This window comes from Mastomys coucha, unplaced genomic scaffold (genome assembly GCF_008632895.1).
Source record: "Mastomys coucha isolate ucsf_1 unplaced genomic scaffold, UCSF_Mcou_1 pScaffold5, whole genome shotgun sequence".
Classification (NCBI taxonomy): Eukaryota; Metazoa; Chordata; class Mammalia; order Rodentia; family Muridae; genus Mastomys; species Mastomys coucha.
The window spans coordinates 101,211,098-101,230,845 of NW_022196911.1; the positions used below are offsets into that span (position 1 = coordinate 101,211,098).

The 19,748-nt window shown below is 38.9% G+C and overlaps 1 protein-coding gene across 2 annotated transcripts in view; it reads left to right on the forward strand.

The window, feature by feature from the left end:
- The window catches only part of Efcab3 (EF-hand calcium binding domain 3), a 316,604-nt gene that overhangs the window by 246,868 nt on the left and 49,988 nt on the right, over positions 1-19,748 (forward strand). For both annotated transcript variants that reach the window (XM_031352655.1, XM_031352656.1), the window contains exons 118-127: positions 415-468; positions 2,314-2,418; positions 2,748-2,801; positions 4,515-4,619; positions 6,676-6,729; positions 11,147-11,251; positions 12,598-12,651; positions 14,379-14,483; positions 17,443-17,496; positions 18,538-18,642. In XM_031352655.1, the coding sequence (XP_031208515.1) occupies positions 415-468; positions 2,314-2,418; positions 2,748-2,801; positions 4,515-4,619; positions 6,676-6,729; positions 11,147-11,251; positions 12,598-12,651; positions 14,379-14,483; positions 17,443-17,496; positions 18,538-18,642 (795 nt within the window). The remainder of the gene's footprint in view (positions 1-414; positions 469-2,313; positions 2,419-2,747; positions 2,802-4,514; positions 4,620-6,675; positions 6,730-11,146; positions 11,252-12,597; positions 12,652-14,378; positions 14,484-17,442; positions 17,497-18,537; positions 18,643-19,748) is intronic.

A 19,748-nucleotide genomic window follows, 5' to 3' on the forward strand; every position in this document is an offset into this window, starting at 1 on the left:
GACAACTAAAGCCAAATCTTTCCTGGGACAGAGCACAGCCTTGTCAGTGTCTCAAGCCAGAACTTCCCTTACAGCACTTGATCCATTTAAGCCGATTGTGAACTTTGTAATCGGTAACATGGAATTCTTCCCAACAGGAAAGCAAGAGCCACTGTCAGCATTAGCCCATCCCCCTCCTCAGTGTGCCTTACTGTCTTGACAGAACAAACAGTGACATAAACAACGTGAAGTCAGTGTCCTTTTCATAATTAGAGTTATGTCTTTCCCCATTTTCAATTGAGTGGAAGCAGGATAGAATTCTAAATCAAATATTAAAAACTGGCTAGGTTTCTACGTTTTACTTCGGTATATAACTTTATATCTTTTCCTATGTGTGTTTTCATTTTTATGCATAAACTCTGTCTTGTTTTACAGTGAATGGGATGGTTCGTTTGAAAGATGTAATGGGAAAGGGGAATTTATATACAGGTGAGTTACTAATCATTGCTGAGCACCTATTAAGAGATCTATAGATCCCAAGTGTATAGATCTATACAAGTCAACCATCCAGGAGCTTCAAGGGGTTGGATCTTCCACAGTTGAGGGAAAATATGTATAATAAATACAATAATATCATAACATTGTTATGTTAAAAGCCTCACAAATGGAAAAGGCTCTAAATGGCCACTTAGACCCAAGGAAGAGAGGCCAGAGGTGGTTTTACAGGGGAGCAAGCACAGGAACTGACCCTGAAAAGGCACACCAGTGTTTTCCAGAGTGGACCTTTCTAGCAGTGGGAGAAGTAGAAAGGGAAAGATGAAAAGTAATTGGAATGGTTTAGCATAAACCATAAGACTAGGCCATATTGGAAGGTTTGTGTCAGAAGCAGTGAGCAGATGCAGAAATGGTTCCACTGTGGCTGATAATCCCCAGAGCTGCTGACAGGCAAGCTCTGGAAGCCCCAGGGTCTAACTTCACGGAAGCTCTTGGGGAAAACATCCCTTGTGTCTCTTTCCCCCAACCATTGGAGCAGATGGGCACAGCCTCCCAGCCTTCCTCTCCAAACAGATACATTGCAGGTAGGTTCCAGGGGACTGAAAACAGGAATTTGTTTATGCTGGCTTTGGGATTCATCTGCCTAGACTGGAACATCAAGCTAGAAAAGAACCAACCTGAGGGAAAAGTTCCACACAGTCATGGAAGGCTGAAGGGGCCTGGATATGTGGTGATTTATACCCTCATAGGAGGTGTGAGGGTGTTACCACGCAGACTTCTCAGGACTTTGTTTCTTACCCATATTTGGGATCATTTATGATCCCACATATTTCCCTTCAGCACTTTACATTATACTCTTGAAAATAAATTAATCCCCTCTAAGCTAGTATTCCTGGGCAAAAATAGAGGTGAACTTTACTGAGAAAACCCAGGATCCACAGTGGGTGGCAGTTGCTGTCAAGAAGAAAGAGGGGAAATCCATCACATCTGTAAGATCCAACAGAAAGCCAGCTGAGTTAAGGCTCTTTAAAGGCATCATATAGTGACATGAGTGGTAGAGAGGCTGGGGGAGGGGTGTCAGGGGCAGCCCTGTGGATAAGAGCACTTACTGTAGAGATATGAGGACCTGAGCTTGAATCCCAGAGTCCACAGAGAAAGCCAGCATGGCCATGCTCGCCCTTGTCAGCCCAGTGCTGTGATGTGGAAGTGGGAATGGCTGAGGCTTGTGGGCTGCTTGCAAGAGTGAGAAAGAAGGCAAGCAACCTTCTCCTTCTGGCCTCTGCATATTCCTGCATAGGTGTACACACACGCACACAACCGCATGCACAGCACACATGTATGCCACACATACAAACTGAAAAATCAGATTCTAACTTTTTCATAAAGTTATATTACAATCTGCACCATTTCTCTTGTTGGTAAATGCCGTCCGCCTTCCGATTTGTGGGTAAATGTTTGCATCTAATTATCCAAACTACCTTTGATCATCACTGTCTTGGTGGAAGCCACTACAATCTCGACTCAATTAATCCCCTTTATACTCGACACATCCTTTATACCATACATTCAAGGATCTCTATTTCTCTCCCCTCTATTCCTCTTTCTCTCCTGTCTAGTGATAGGGAGTAAAACCAGGGGGATAAAGAGTGGGGGAAAAACGAAGAACCCACAGCGTACTGAAGGCCAGCTACAAGTAATTTCTTACATTCTTGCCAACTTGAGTTCATCACTATTTTCTTAACAAAGGATAAGCTTTTTGTTTTGTTTTGTTTTGTTTTGTGTAATATAGAAGTATCATTCTTCAAATTTTCAACTGCTAGGACTTTTCTGTTTTTAAAGGAGACAAGATCGATCTTGGAGACTTGCCAGAATTCCTGGACGATATAGGGGTAAATCTCACAGAAGACTCCATGATGAAACTCCTGGGTAAACTGCCGACTGACGGTGAGCATCAAAAGCCACCAGAGTAGCCCTGGAGAATTGTTAAGCAAACTTGTGTGACTAGTAAAGATGCGGCATGCCACCTGCCACCAACACATCACCCAGCTGACCTGCCACCAACATGTCACCCAGCTGACCTGCCACCAACATGTCACCCAGCTGACCTGCCACCAACATGTCACCCAGCTGAGATCTGTTTCCACTCAAGTTTTATTTTTAGGGTGAAACTATTTCAATGCTAGAAGAAAGCATTTTGAAAGATTCTGCTTCTTAAGCTGTAGACTTCTGAGTTACTGCTTCATTTCCTGACTTGAAAGTTTTCCATCTTGCAGGCACTGGAAAGCTATACAAGAGAAGGTTAATAAAAGAATTGGAGACAATTGAAGGTGAGGAGCATGATGGGACTTTCCATAGCATGGACACTGGAGCCCTTCAGCCGTGCTGTTGTTATGTTGTCAAAACTCTCCCTACTTTACAGTTTTCAGATTCTTAATTTTGCCATCCCTACTATTGAATTCTTTAGACAGACTATGGCCATCAAAATGGCTTCCCTGTAATAGATCTAGAAACAGTGGTTCCTGTATTAAGTCATACATTAGAACTATCAGGAAAAGTAGTTCCTAGAGCTTTAGGTCCTTTTCCAGCAGTATTGACCTTGAATTTCCAGGGATGATCTTTAGGAGAAAAATATTATTAAAAAGTTTCCCATGGTATTATAATAACTAAAAAATGTAAACAGTGTGTAAAGAAAAATTGATGCCTGTGGACAACAGAATACTGCTTGGTAATTAGAAAAATAAAATTTCATTATTTACAACAACATGAATGGAAATGGAGACCATTGTGTTAAGTGAAATAAGACAGGCATACTAACAAAAACCAAAAAACAGACAACAAATGATCTCATTTACATATGTAGTCTAAAGGCATAGGTCTCAAAGGAGTTTAGAGCAGAATGATGGTTTAAAACCAGGGAGAGAAGAAGGGACATTCAGATGGAAAAAGATACCCTCCAGGCTACTGGACAGAGAGGCCACTACAGACAGCAGCAGTATTTCAGAAAGATAGGGAAAAAAGAATTTGGAGAGTTTTAGCCATGAAGAAATAACAAATGTTTGGGAAAATAGACATGTTCAACCTGATTGAACAGTCTGCATGTAAGCATGGGTCAGAAGAGCACATTCTCTTGTCTATTAGGATATTTGTTTGTTTGTTTGTTTCCATGTATCAGTAAATATTTTACTTTGGGCCAGAAGGATGGTGCCTTAGTCAGGGTTCATCCAGTAAACATGCTTGCTCTAAAGACTAAGGGCGTGGGTGTGATTCCTGGAACCCAGTGGAAAAGGGAAACTGACACCTGAGAGTTGTCTTCTGGCCTCTGCCTACACACTGCAACACAGGAACATTCTACACATACACACATACACACACACACACACACATACACACACACACACATTAACTGATTTAAAATAAAAATATCCAACTTTTTAAAAAAAAATTCCTAGAGGATTGTGATGCAATAAGTCCATAGACTTTATTTTTCTCCATAAATTTCAAATTTCAAATCCTATTATAACAGTACATTGGCAAATAGCGATTCGGGTCTGTAATAGAAATTTCAAACTCCTTACTTCCTTCTCTTAAAATTCCTTCTGAAAGCTAGGTTCAAGATTATTGCTCAGGGAGACTGTTTGTTTAGCATGTGGCCCTCCCTAAATTCAATTGTCAGTACATGCAGCACACCCACTCAACTGTAACAGAACCTCAAGAAGAAGAGTTAAGAATCCACGAGACAGCCAGGTGGTGGTGGCGCACACATTTAATCCCAGTGCTTGGGAGACAGAGGCAGGCAGATTTCTGAGTTCAAGGCCAGCCTGGTCTACAGAGTGAGTTCCAAGACAGCCAGGGCTAAAAAGAGAAACCCTGTCTTGAAAAACCAAAAAAAAAAAAAAAAGAATCCAGGAGACATTGTCACTAACATAGTTTAAATGTCCTTTGCCCCTGGTATTCTGAACAGCAGCACTGACACTTGGGCATGACCTTGAATGACCTACTGACTCTGAACCTTTATATTTCTCAAATCCTTCTTCCCTTAGATTTAAAGATCCCTAAAGCTAATGTGGAGACCTTCTTTAAAAAGATAGTCTTTCCGCTCAGCAAAAAGGAAATACAGAATGTGATGGACCATCTACCAGCTGATCGTGAGTTTACCTCCTAGTAAAACTTGTAACATGAGCCTAGTGGTAGGTCTGGGATGGGGACAGGGTGCTCATGAAAAGAAAGGAGATAAAATGTATGGTCTTCATGCATAGCTACCAAACTGAGCCCAGTGGTCATGGAGAGCATCTATACAGATGGCAAGTGTCTAGTTTCCACTTAATGCCACAGGAAACGCCAAGCTCAAAGAGGCATACTGAGGATATTAAGTTTTTTGGCCCATAGTGCTAATCCAATAGTGAGCAGCATGCAAGGAATTATTCTAAGTGTGTTATAGATAATTAGCTTGTTGAATTTTCCAAGTAATTCTGTAAATTAGGGTCTATTTTTACCTCTATTTTGCATACAAAGAAACTAAGATGTCACTTAGCAAAACTCAGAGAGCTAGAAAGTGATAAAGCCAAGAAAGCTCAGGTAGTGTGGTCCCAGAATACGTTTTTCTTTTTGAATTTTTGAGATGAGTTCTCTTTATGTAGCCCAGGTTCAGCTCAAACTTGTGATCTTCCTGCTTTGGACTCCCAAGTGCAAAGATTAGAGGTGTAAGCCACCACACCTGGCCTCTAGAAATGTGCCATTATGCTATGCTGCCATGTGTTATTAGAATTTTAAAAAATTAAAATGTGATAGTAATATAGTGCCAGTAAGAACAAAACCAATCAGAGACAGGTGTGGTGGTGTAGGCCTACAGTCTCAGAACTGAGGAGGTTGAAGTAAGAAGACAAGTTGGCTTTAAGGTGAATTCATTAACTGTAATGTGTTTGCATTTTGATGTAACTATTGTTTAAGTAAACGCTTGTGTAGCATCGGTCTCCTGTAAGCCACTACGCTAACAACTAGATAATGGTAGGAACATGGATGACCACTGATAATTCATCCTGAGGGTTACTAACAGTGTTGGGGTATTAAGAATAACACAACAGTACAAACAATTGTGTCCCCATGACCACATCATAGTGGAAGAGACTGTCTATGGCAACTTGGTTATCTCTGTGGCAGCATCTCCCACCCAGTGCTTTCAAACTTGCAATTTTACAAACTGTTTAGGGGAAAATGAATACTGCCCATTCACGAGCAGGATCTGTCATGTGGGAAAAGCAAGAAGACATAATAAGATATGATGGGGATGAAGTGTTCTCTAAGGTTTAGAAAGAACTGGATTAAGAGCATGTAGAAATATTAGTGGGTGACACTATTTTTCTCAAGTGAAAATAGCAAGTGAATTTTGTATAGATGACCTATAATCTAAAGATTCAGTAGCCACACAGTGATTTATATTTTATATATACAGTAATTTTTCCTTTGAGGGTGAATAAGTAGCAAATGAAACTTGAGAAGTTGATGACTTCCTTAATGGTTCACAAATGTTCTGGGCTGTCTGTGGACTTCCTGATACTACCAGGAAGAAACGGCATGCACTCAATTCAGTGTAAACAATTTTTTTATATATAGAATAAATGTAGTTGTCACTATAAGGAAGAAATAAGTGACATTTTACTTACATGAACACACATAGAATATTTACACTAGAATTACCTTTTGTCATCTGTCTATAAAGAGTTTAGAAATAAAAGAATAAGTGAACATTCAAAGAAAATCTTAAAAACTTTTAAATGTATCCAGTCACTTTCCACTTTAATTTGAGAAATACTGAATAAAGAAATTAAGTATATGGTATATGAGAATGACCATTGCAAAGCTCTATCATTATAAGTGAGCATTAATTGAACACATGGATTTGACAGCTATCATGGTGAAGTTCTAAGATCAGCCAGGAGTAGACCAGTACTCTCTTTTATCAAAAAAGACTAACAATGGATTCAAGGCTAGATTTAAGGAGTGTTGTATGCCTTGTCTTGCATTGCATTATATGAATTCTTGTCCTGTAGACAGAAGTAGCTATATTAATTAAATTGATGAGGACCTGACATGAAAATATTAACTTCATGTTTTCAAGTGAGTGAATATAGGTTTTATAAGTCACAATTTAATAATTCTATATTTTTCTATAAATCTATTTATGGGGTTTTTTTTGTCTTAAAGGTAATGGGAAGGTTGAATACCATGTGTTGATGGGTGAAATTAGAAGCGCTTTAGGTGAGTATGCTGTTGAGATGTGTATTAATTATATTGTGTGGTCTTTATATTTTGTATTTAAATATATTTTAACATAACAAATAAAAATCAAAGGAATTCCAGGCTTAAACTATACCGTAGATCAAATATACTTAACAGCTAGCTATAGAGTATATCATGCAACAGGTACAGAAAATTCACTTGTTTCTCAGCAGCCTATAGAATCTTCTCCAAGAAGAACTGAAAATAGTGTCTTGTAACTCATTAGATCACAGTGGATTAAAACTAGAAACTAATAACAAGACAAAAACACACAAATACTTAGGACTGGCAGTATATTTTTGAATGACTGGCCAGTGGGTCACCAAAGAAACCAGAAAGGAAACTTTCAATTCCTAGAATCAGATGAAAATGAAGGCACAGCTTACCATACACTTTTGAATACATCCAAGGCCATTCTCAGAGGAAAATTTGTAGCCACAAGTGTTTATATTGAAAAAAATCAGAAAGATCTCAATTTAACAACCCCGATACAGCTCAAGGTCTTAGAAAAGTTAGATCAAGTCCAAATCAAGAGTAATGGGTATCAATAAAGATTGGGGTAGAGATTAATGAAGACTAAAGGAATAACACAGAATTAATAAAAAAAATTGTTGCTGATTGTTTGTTTGTTTGTTTGTTTTTGAGACAGTGTTTCTCTGTATAGCCCTGGCTGTCTCTGGAACGTGCTTCGTAGATCAAGCTGGCCTTGATCACAGAGATCCACCTGCCTCTGCTTCCCAAGTGCTGGGACTAAAGGTGTGCACCACCACTGCCCAGCAAAATGGTTGCTTCTTTGAAAAGGCCAAACTGATCAAAAGAAAGGGAAGATCCTAACTAAGTAAGCTAGAGGGAAAATCTCATACAGCAGATTCCAGTAAAATGTGGGGTATCATTAGGGAATGCTTCAAAAACTTAATTTCCAAAATGGTTAGAAAATCTGGATTTTTTTTAATGATACATCCTTAGACAGAGATGACATACCAAAATCAAATCAAAAGAATACAAACAAGTTAAACAGATGCATAACATGAAGCAAAACTGAGACGGTTAGAGATGTGCCTAAGTCAATAAAGTACCTGAGTTCAGATCCCCAGGAAGGAAGGAAGGAAGGAAGGAAGGAAGGAAGGAAGAAGCTGGGTAGATCAATGTATGTCTGACCCAGGAGTGAGGACAGGTAAATCCCTGGAGCTCATTGGCCAGACAGTCTGGCCAACTGGTGCATTCCAGATTAGGTAAAAAAAAAAAAATGCCTCAAAAGCAAAGGTCAAGAGCAATAGAGGAAGACACCTGAAGTCAATCTCCAGCCTATACATACATACATATATACATATATACACATATACATACATATATACATACATACATACATATACACATACATACACACAACTGAAACAGATTTATGCACCACACATACTCAAAAAAATTAAAAATGAGATTGAAGAAACAATTAAAAACTCTCCCCACAAAGTAAAGCCCTAAACCAGATGGATGGATTCTCTGCTGGATTTTAGAAAACACTAAAGGAGGGACTAACACCAATACTCCTCAAACTGTTCTACAAAAGAGACAAGGAAGGAGCTCATTTTACAGACTCATTCTGCAAAGCCAGCAGTACACTGATTCAAAAACAGGTTAAGGACACAACAAGAAAACCATAGACCAATTTCTCCTATGAACATAGATGCATAAGACAAAATTCCTACAAATCAAACTCAAGAACACTTTGTGATCATAGGTCATGATCAAATTGGTCTACGTTGTGGGATACAAGATTTATTCTGCATATGTAGATCAGTAGGTGTAATACATCACATACACTGAAGAACAGAAATCATATTATCAACTCAATAGCTACAAATAAAAGCCTTTGGCAAAAAATTGTTTATCCTTCAGGATAAAAGTTCTGTATAAAGTGGGAATAGAAGGAATATGCTCCAGAAAATGAAAACTACATACAACAAATTTGGACTCAAAATCATACCAAATAGGAAAAATGCCTATTTCCTCTAAAACCAGGACCAAGACAACGTGTCCACCTTCAGATTTCTTGATCAATATAGTGCTCAAAGTCCAAGTAATTTTAAAAAATGAGTATAAATAAGAAAGTAAGAACTCAAAGGATCCTTGAGATAGCAGCATAATTCTATACTTAAAGGACATCAAAGTCTCTTCCAGAAATCTCTTCCAGAAACCATTAGGCCTGATAAAACATTTTCAGTAGCTAGTAGAATACAAAATCAGCATACGCAATAAGTAGCCTTTCCATATACCAATAACAAACCTGTCAAGAAAGACATCAGGCTGAAGAGAACTCATTCATGACAGATTTTAAACATACAAAGTAATGATAAGGATAAACCTAAACAAGGAGGATGAAAAACCTCTACAGTGAAGACTTTAAGGGACCGAAAAAGACTAAGATCTATAACCCCAGCACTTGGCTGCTGAGGCAGGAAGCTCCAGAGTTCAAGGTCATCCTCCACTACATAGCGAGTTTAAGGCCAACCTGGGCTATCTAGAACCAGAAAGAAAGAAAGATGAGGAGATAGGAAAGGAGGGGAGGAAACAGGGAGGGAAGCAGGGGAGATGCCATAATGACATCTGTTACTTTGTAAGCTAACATAAAACCTAAATAAAATCCCTACTTGGTGGAAACAGGATTCTTGAGCTCCCAATATCAAAATAATTTCATACTATGTTTTTTAGTTTTTTGTTTTGTTGTTTTAAGACAGGGTTTCTCTGTGTAGCCCTGGCTGTTCTAGAACTCACTCTGTAGACCAGGCTGGTCTCAAACTCAGAAATCTGCCTGCCTCTGCCTTCCAAGTGCTGGGATTAAAGGCATGCACCACCACTGCCTGGCTCCATCCTATGTCCTTATGTTGCCATTTTACAAACGTACCACAGTAGAGACAAAAGATGAGGAGAGTGGAGGCAGTTGAATGGCTAGAGGAAGCATGTGAGACAGTAGAATTATTACAGCTGGAGAAGTGGTTCAGTGATTAACAATGCTTGCTGCTTGCTGTTACAAAGGACTCCAATTTGGTTCCCAACACCCAAACAGGCACCTCTCAACCACTTGTAACTTCAGCTCTAGAGAATCAGATGACCTCTTCTGGCCCCCTTGGTCTTTGGACTCAGGTGCACAAACCCACACACATAATTAAAAACTAAAATCTTTTTTTAAAGGAATAGAGTAGATCATGTACCACCATGCCCAGGGCTAATCCTGTGCCACAGTGCTCTATAACCCAAATTCCTCCCAGAGAGAACTGGTCTCCCAGGAGTACTGACATACAGGCTTGCAGGAGGGACAAGCCACAGTCAGAGACAGCAAGACCAGCTAACACCAGAGATAACCAGATGGCATGAGGCAAGGGAAAGAACATAAGCAACAGAAACCAAGGCTACTTGGCATCATCAGAACCCAGTTCTCCCATCACAGTGAGCCCTGGATACCCCAACACACCAGAAAAGCAAGACTCTAATTTTAAATCACATCTCATGATGATGATAGAGGACATAAATGACCCCCTTAAAAAGATACAAGAGAACTCCAAATAGATTGGACCAAAAGTTATCAAAAAGGATAAAGAAGGACACTTCATATTCATCAAAGGAAAAATCTACCAAGAACTCTCAATTCTGAACATCTATGCTCCAAATGCAAGGGTACCCACATTCATAAAAGAAACTTTACTAAAGCTCAAAGTACACATTGAACCTCACACAATAACAGTGGGAGATTTCAACACCCCACTCTCATTAACAGATCTTGGAAACACAAACTAAACAGAGACACAGTGAAACTAACAGAAGTTATGAACCAAATGGATTTAACAGATATCTATAGAACATTCCATCCTAATTGAAATATAAATAAATAAAATAACCAATTAAAGACACATAAAAATAGCAAACATGGCTGAATATTTTTAAAAAAAGGAATAGAGTTGTTATCTTAGTAGTTGAATTGCTTGTATTAACCATCACAAAACATCTAAATTACTGAGAAGTTCTACAACCCCCATTGTGTTTGTTATACAAGTGACAGCTTCAAGAGAGTGTCATTTGCTTGTTAAATCTTCTTTTTCTTGTTATTTTTATTACTGCGTGTTTGAGTGAGTTTATTTGTTTATAGACAAGATCTTGATATATAGCCCAGACAGAACAAACTTACAATCCTCTTGCATCAGCCTCCTAAGTGCTGGGATTTCTAGCATGTACCGCTACACCAGCTGAAACAAAACATCTTACTCCCTGGGTCACTTGCTCTTTCCCTTGAAGTTAACAAGGATGAGCCCTGTATGTGTTTTATGTACATGTTGTATTTATATGCTATTATAAAATATGTGATTCTATAGTCCCAGCTGATCGTATTTTCTTCTTCCTAAAGGAGAATCAATTCATGCAGCACATGTAAAAAATGTTCTGGAAGACATAGGAATAAGAATGACACACAAAGAAAACAAAAGACTCCTTAAAAAACTACCCATGTCTAGTAAGTGTTTCATGTTCTTCTCATGGATATCTAAAACTGTCCACACTCAACAAGCACTGACTAAAATCTGTCCCAAGCATCAGATGGAGTGCAGATTGGCTCCACTGCCCCTAGTTCCTGCTGTCAAAAAGAAAAAGTCATGTTGATTTTAAACTTTGTATTTTGAGGTTTTCTATTAATTCTAATATTTGAAATGTTCCTTGTCAGTTTAAAAGATTTATTTTAAAAAATAAAATAAAATAAAAGATCCGAACTTATACTAGACATGACAACACTTGCCTGCAATCCCTGAATTTTTTGTTTGTTTTACATTTCTTTGTATGTGTGTATGTATGTCACAAGCATAAGCCATGTGCATGTATACATGTGAAGGTCTAAGGACAGTGGTGAAATTGGGTTCTCTCTTTCATGGTGTTGATCCTTGGGACTGAACTCGGGCCATCAATATTGAGCCAACTCTCTGGCCCAATACCAACCAGCTCTCTGGAGGTAGAGGTAGTCTGATCACTGCATATCCAATGCTATCCTGGTCTATACAGTGAGTTCCTAGTTAAAAATAAATAAAGACCCAGTCCTACCTAGCATTTCTCTAATTCTTTTCAGTAAGTTTTTATGACTTATTCCAGTAGGTATATGATACGATGTGTTTCATGATAACATTTTCATATGTGTGTATGGTTCTACCTTGTCCATGTTCCCCTTCTTACCACCCTCCCTCATCCCCCATCTCCCTTCCTTTTTGTTGACCCTTTCTTTCTCCAAGCTTTCTGCCAAGCTCCCAGCTAGCACTTCTATAATTCCTGGGCTCTGGTTTAGGAAAAGGTACCCTAGGGCAGAAGCCTTACCTTAAGACATGTTCTTGTTCTTGTTCTTGTTCTTGTTCTTGTTCTTGTTCTTGTTCTTGTTCTTGTTCTTGTTCTTGTTCTTGTTCTTGTTCTTGTTCGTTCTTGTTCTTGTTGTGTTCCCTTGGGAGAAATAAAAGGCTTATCTGGAAGAAAATTTTAAAAAAGAATGGTAGAAAAACTGCAGAAGAAAAAGAGATGAAGCCAAATTAAAGAAGAGAATACTGAAAAGGCTTTGTCCTTCAGTGCACTTGGGTACGGCTCAATGCTCACGGATTAGGTTACCATGCCTCATGTGAGGTTTCTCACAGAGCAGGGCTCTGACCAGGGCCCTGGGCATTCTATGCAAGCACAAGACCTCTGACTATGCTCTTGGTGGACTTTTTCTACGTATCTCTCATTTCACTGAGAATGAATTGCAGTGCTTCTAAGTTTTCCCTTTTGGAATGTATGAACATAGGTTTTTATCATCCTTCGAAAACAGAATTATGTTTTATCCTACAGGTGACAAAACAGTGTTTAAGAAAGTACTACTGTCTGGTGTAAAGAACTTCAAAGGTGAGTAGGAAAAAAAGACAAAAACGATAAAATTTGAAACTTTTTTAAAGTATAAAATTACAAAACTATGAGTCTCATTCAATAATTATTTGATATCTAGTAGATATTCAAGAATAATCTGCAATATAAAATAATGTATAGGAAAAATGGAATTATAGATTAGTCTTTTAGTATGCTTACCTCTTGTTTTTCCTGAGTACATGTTTATTTTTAATTGAATTCTTGTTTTCTATTCATCTTAAATTTAATACTAAAATATCACTTTCACATATTTGGATTCTTGCTAATTTGATTCAATGAAAATGCATGTTTTCATTCATTATTAAAAATAAAATGTTATTTTCATTATCTTCCTTATCATGAAAACAAAAAGCTATTATATTGTATTGACTACTTTTGTCAACTTGACACAAGCTAGAGTCATAGGAGAGGAGGGAACCTCAACTGAGAAAATGCCTCTATAAGACCACTGTAGGCAAGCCTGTAGGACATTTTCTTAATTAGTGTTTGATGGAGGAGGGCACAGCCCTTTGTGGTTCAATGAGAACTCAGACTGAGCAAACCATGAAGAACAATCCAGTAAGCATCCCCCACCACCACCAATGGCCTCTGCATCAACTCCTGCCTGCAGGTTCCTGCCCAGCTTGAGTTCCTATCCTGATTTCCTTCAACAATGGACTATGATATATAAGTATAAACCAAATAAACCCTTTCCTCTCCTAGTGGCTTTTGGTCATGGTGTTTCACCACAGCAATAATATGCTAAGACATATATATATATATATATATATATATATATATATATATATATTCCTTCCAAGCCTTGAATTTCTTATCAGGGCCATTTGTCCATCATCCTTCTGGACACTGAACATTTATTTCTACTAATTCAAGTGGCCCCTTTATATTAACTACAAGCATTTTATTACATACACAGTATTTTCCTGATTGGCTATTTGCCTTTTTATCATATGCTGTGTTGAAATAAGATGGAAAAATGTTGAAAGATAACTCACATGCTGTCCAATTTACTCAAAGTGTACAATTCAGGGGTTTTTTAGTACACAAATAGAGTTGTACAACAATCACAATCAATTTTACAACACTTCATCACCCCAAAATGTAGCTCTATCCATTAGCAATGACTACATATACCCAAAGGCCCATATCACTAGGATTGACTTTAATATATCACCATTTTTCATTTCTGTGTACTTAATTTTATCAACCACTTTTTTTTTGCTTTTTTAACATTTAATGTTTAACTCAACTAAAAAAATAATGTGTATTACATATATATATATATATATATATATATATATATATATATATATATATATAATGTGATACTCTATAGATGACTCATATAGACTAAGCCAATATAAACCATGCCAGTAGTTTTTAATAACTCTTTCTCATTAACCAGAGTTTTCCTTTTATGTAAAGTATAGTTGGGCAGTTGTTTTTTTTTTGTTACTGCAATGAGTTTCAAATCTTACTTTTTCTCTAGAATAACCTGATTGTTCTCTTTGCCTAAGTCAACAGAATTGTCAAAGTGTTCTTTTTCTCCCTCACGTACTTCTCTCGGAAGGTTAACTGTGGAAACACATTTCTGACTGCCATGTGACTTGCTACAATTAGCTCTCTCAGCTTTCAGCTCTGGGCACAGGTGGACAGTCCACATTTTTCATTTAGTAACAACTTTACTTTCTCTTGTCTTTATGAAGGAGGGGAAGTCCATGTCCATGATGTGAAAAATGTTCTTCAACACACTGGTTTCAAACTGGAAAAAGGAGAGCTAAAGGACCTGAAGGCCCACCTGACAGTGACTGGTGAGTGGCCATGACACCTCAATCCCAGAGACAATGTTTGGGCTAGCCCAGAGCTGCAAGGGAAGACGAGATGTGGAGAGAAACTCTGGGACTGAGAGAATTGAAGGGCTTTTCCTACAACACCTCACTGGTGACAAATATAGAAGATTGACCAGTGTAGAAATGGGCAGAATGTAGAAATTCAAAAGGGGCTGGGGAAACAGTGACAAGGAATAAAGAGGAAAAAATATTATTTAACAATTGAAAATGTGTAGGCCATAGTGGCATAGCACTTAGCAGGCAGAAGCAGGTGGATCTCTGCATTTTAGGCCAACTTGGTCTACATGGCGAGATCTGGGCCAGCCAGGATGACATAATGAGACCCCATTTTATCCTTAAGAAATGCATCTAACAGACTTGAAACCAACCAGCCTCACTAGGGGCTCTCAGATGTTTTAACTCAGAACTTCATTACACTGTTTTATAAATTATTAGTTATCAGTATTTATTACATTAGAAACTAAAACACTTTTTTGATGGTGTCCATGTATTAATTCTTTAAACTCTGACTGTTGTTATTTTTGTTTTGTTTTGTTTTGTTTTTGCTTTTCTTTGCAACAGTGTCTCATCACATAGCTTGATTAGGAAATTACTATGAAGTTCTGGGCTGCCTTCAAACTCCTAATCCCCCTGCCTCAGTCCTGAGTTCTGGTATTACAACTATGTGCCACAAGGCCTGGCTCTTTATAGTCTTTAAAATAATGATAAATTTATTAGTTGATAAAATACATTTTATGGAAAATTTCTTAAAACAAAGACACAAGGTGAGAAGAATTACCTGACATTCTTATTATTAATTACTTTAATGTATGGCTAGACTCCCATATACATTTTCTTATGCAATCTGCTGGAATATTTTGGTTGTTTTATTTTATTCTGGTTTAAGTAGTGCTGGAGATGGAGCAGAGGACCTCACATTTGGTAGGAGTGCACTCAGCCACTGAGTTGCAGCCCCAGCCCTTGTTGGTTTTGGTAAATGTGTATTTGTGTGTGTGTGTATGTATGTGTGTGTGTATGTGTGTGTTTATATGTGTGTATGTGTGTGTATGTGTGTATATGTGTGTATGTGTGTGTATGTGTGTGTGTATATGTGTGTATGTATGTGTATGTGTGTGTATGTGTGTGTATATGTGTGTGTGTGTGTATGTATGTGTGTGTGTGTGTGTGCGTGCTGTGGGTATGTGTGTGTGTGCTGTGTGTATTTGTGTATGTGTGTGTATGTGTGTATATGTGTGTGTGTGTATGTGTGTGTGTGTGTGCGTGCTGTGTGTATGTGTGTGTGTGTGTGTATGTGTGTGTGTGTGTATGTGTGTGTGTGTGTGTGTGTGTATGTGTTAAATTATATATAACTCCAGCGATTACCAAGACCTTGCCCAAGGGCTCTTCTTTCTTTGCTGCCAGTTCCTTGACCACACAGGCTCACTGTCATTACTGTAGAAGTGTGCATGTGGAAATGTCCTGCACACAGCTTCCCTGCATTAATGAGAGAAATGCACTGCATCCTATATTGCAGATTTAGCAGTCACTTGCCTATCGTCACCAAATCATGAAGAACAGTTAAGTAGTTTAGGCCAAACTCTTCCAACCACATAGTGTAAACTTTTTATGGATGGATGGATAGATAGATAGATAGATAGATAGATAGATAGATAGATAGATAGATATGTATACACACATATACATATATGTATCTATATCTATATCTTTCTATAGATAGATAGATAGATGTGTGTATACACATATATATATATATATCTATATCTATCTATAGATAATAGATAGATAGATAATATATGCATCTGATAGCCTTTTCAAATATTTTTTCTGACTGTTATCTCAAAACTCAACAAGTAGCATCTTAAAATTTAGATACCACATGGGATCAAAAACACTATGAGTGAACCTTTTCTGTCCTGGCTGTGCTAAAACTCGTTGGTTTCCTTAGCCTTTCATCTCTGCCCATGCATGATTTCACAGCAACATGCTTTGGTCATTTGCACACTATTGACTAAGCATACCAATCCCGTAAATATTGCTGCATTTAGTTTCTCAGTGCTTTGTAAAATCACATTTAGAGCTGGGAGAAGGCTCAGTCCATGAAGCACTTTCTGTGCTAGCATAAGGAGCTGACTTCCATCCCCAGAACCCACGTGAAAAGCTGGATGTTGGTGTGCCAGGCTTGTAAGCACTGGGGGAGTCAAGTCAGGCATATGCCTGGGGCTTGCTGGGATAATTGACATAACTGGTCCCAGATCTCAGTGAGAGACCTTGTCTTGAGAAAATATGGTAGACAGCTCTTGCGGAATGACACTCAAGGTTGAACTCTGGCCTCCACACATGAATATATCACACAATGCCATAACAAACACATTCAACAAGAACAAAAAAAAAATCTTGCTGCTTTATTAAGGACATTCTTAAGTGGTGCTGACGTTATCTCACTACTAGTACGCATAGCACAAAGCAGAATGATAGCAGGTGCCTTCAGAAGTGGTTAACTCTAGAATGTTGCTAGTTTTCCCAGTCTCCAACACAAATGCTGACACTGTGAGAAAGGTACGGAGTGTGGGTGGCTCAGGAGACTGGTGAACCACATTTTGAGAAGAGTTCTTCTATCATGTCTCTACTTCCACAAAGCACACAAGGACAAAGTCTGCACCCACCAACAAAAATCCACTCCCCAGAATGCTATGAGGATGCTTGGCAGCTAACAACCTAAGGAAGAAAAGAGAAATAATATCCATTGAAAAAACATATACTTACAGCTTGAGCCTTCTCTCTGTTGCATGTTCTTGTTGATTTAAAAATTCTGAACAGAAGCATGAAAACTTGCTGTAATTCCGTATGCCATATTTCAAGAATGTTATATGATTTTTTAAATGTCTTCATCCTTGAATCTAAATTTTGAATTTTCTTGCAGACCATAGAAAGGTTAGCTTGGATGTGTTGATGGATGCAGCTAAGACTTTCACAGGTGAGAATTCATGTAATGGTTAACATTGAGACCCGGGTCTGTGTGGACGATCACCTCTCTTAAGGAGCAATCTACCACTCCACTAGTCACTAAGTTCATTTAGCTCCTCACTACTTATAGATAATTTTGTCTCGTTGACAGCAATCTTGAATACTAGAAATTTAGGAGAAGTACAGATCTCTCAGAAACAAATACTTGCTTTAATATTTGTGCCAGGACAGTATTTACTTCACTAGAGTTTGAATGACCGAAAATATAAGTTATCAGAGTGAATTCAAATGCAAAATTTTTGCATCATGAATATGGTCAGGATGAACAACCAGTCCCAGAATTCAGGCCACTAAGTAGAAACAAGAAACTACATACAAGTAGAAGTATATAAGTCCTACAATATCCATCGTAATGTTCTCATGCTCAAAACAAAACAAAACAAAATACCTCAGTCTGGTAATTTATAAACAATTCATGTTTATTTTTCATCACTGTGGATTCTGGAAAAACCAACAGCAAAACACTTGCACACCCATCTGCTGAGGTTTAGGCCACTTCCTGACTAAACTTAAGATGGTGTCTTGGTCACTGTGTCCTCTCATTGAATACGATGATGGACAGGGAAAACAGAGGGCTTCCCACTTCAGTGAGGCCTCTTCAGGTCCATAATCTCATGCAGGAAAAAAAACCCATGAGCTCACTTCCACCTGAAGTGCCTGCCTGTTGTTAGCCTTGAATTACAGATGAAGTTTCTATGTGAATTTTGGAAAGACGTTAAACTGTAGCTCTAACAGTCATCATCTCTCACACAGTGTCTACACTGCTCCACCACTGGACTGACCCACACACAGGAGACAAATGTCATCCTCTTACCCAGCTCAGAAAAAGGCTTTCAGATACTGAAACTCAAATAACTTCAGATTAGTGACATTGGCTCCCATCTTTGTAATTGCCTCACCTTGCGGTTGAGAACACTGTTGTGCATCATTCTACTTTCTTTGAACTGAAACCATTATCTCTTAACGTGAAATGGTCCCCATTTACTTAAAGGAGAAAAGGTTGACAGCAAATACTTAAAAAGCGTTCTGGAAAACATGGGAATCAAACTCACAGAGAAAGAAGAATTGAAGCTCTTGAAATCTCTGCCCATCTCTAGTAAGTATTTAGCATGCTGCTGGTGTTCAGAGGAGTGAATGGGGGATTGTGGGCTTCTGGGTGAGAACTGCTAGGGAAAAAAGAAGCTCTGTTCTTGTTTGTGTTTTGATTTGAAAGTGAGAAAGTTCTCTCTTATATTCAGCTAGTGGGCCCTGGTTAAATTCTGCAGCCCCACCCCCAACCCCCTGAAGTATACTTCCCATCTGCATGTCCCTGGGGAAGTCTCCCATCTCCCCACAATCCAACAACTAACTGCAAACCCTGGTGAATCACATGGCTGTGCAGGCGGTGTCCACTCCGTCAGTGGCATAACCCAGAAGCCCTCAAAAGTTCTACCTCCAGATCACCTGTATTGGCTCCTGGGGATGGTGGAGGGGACAGCCGATCCTGTAGGTCTAGCACCTGTGCATCCTTCCCTGTACCCATTCTTTCTGTCCCTCTTGTCCTCAAGCTTGCACAGTGGCAAGGATACTAGTCCCTAGAGGGAGGAGCATCAGCATCCCGAGCAGCTAAAGCTCCGTATCTGAATTCTTGCCACATGGACCTAAGACTGCCCATCCCCTGTGTCTGCATCTCCCCAACTGCCTCCTCACCACTCTCTCAAGGAACCAATTGCTCCATGGTGCCCCTGCCTCTTCCTTCCCCTGCTCACACCCTCCCTTCCTCCCTTTGGTACTGCTGTGATCAAGATGGTCTCTTCTGCTTGCTAAGCAAGTCTTCTCCTGCTGATGACACCCTGTACCTTTCTTAGCATTTTAGCTCTGTGCAAGTAGCAAAGAGAGGCAGATGGCCTGTACTAGGGACTGTATCCAACATGTCCCGGACATGGAGGGTACACATGCTGGATCTGTCTGCAGACAGACGGAACGCATGAGGATATGTTGTGCTGGTGGATCATCCCCATTTTCTCTCCCGATTTTACAATTTCACCTCCACCTTCACTTATGAAGTTTACTTAACAAGTTATTTAAAATATTTATTTTTATTACTGCTCAGATTGAGAGAGAGACAGAGACAGAGAGACAGACAGAGAGAGAGAGAGAGAAAGAAAGAGAGAGGGAGAGGGAGGGAGAGGGGGAGAGGGAGAGGGAGGGGAAAGGGAGGGG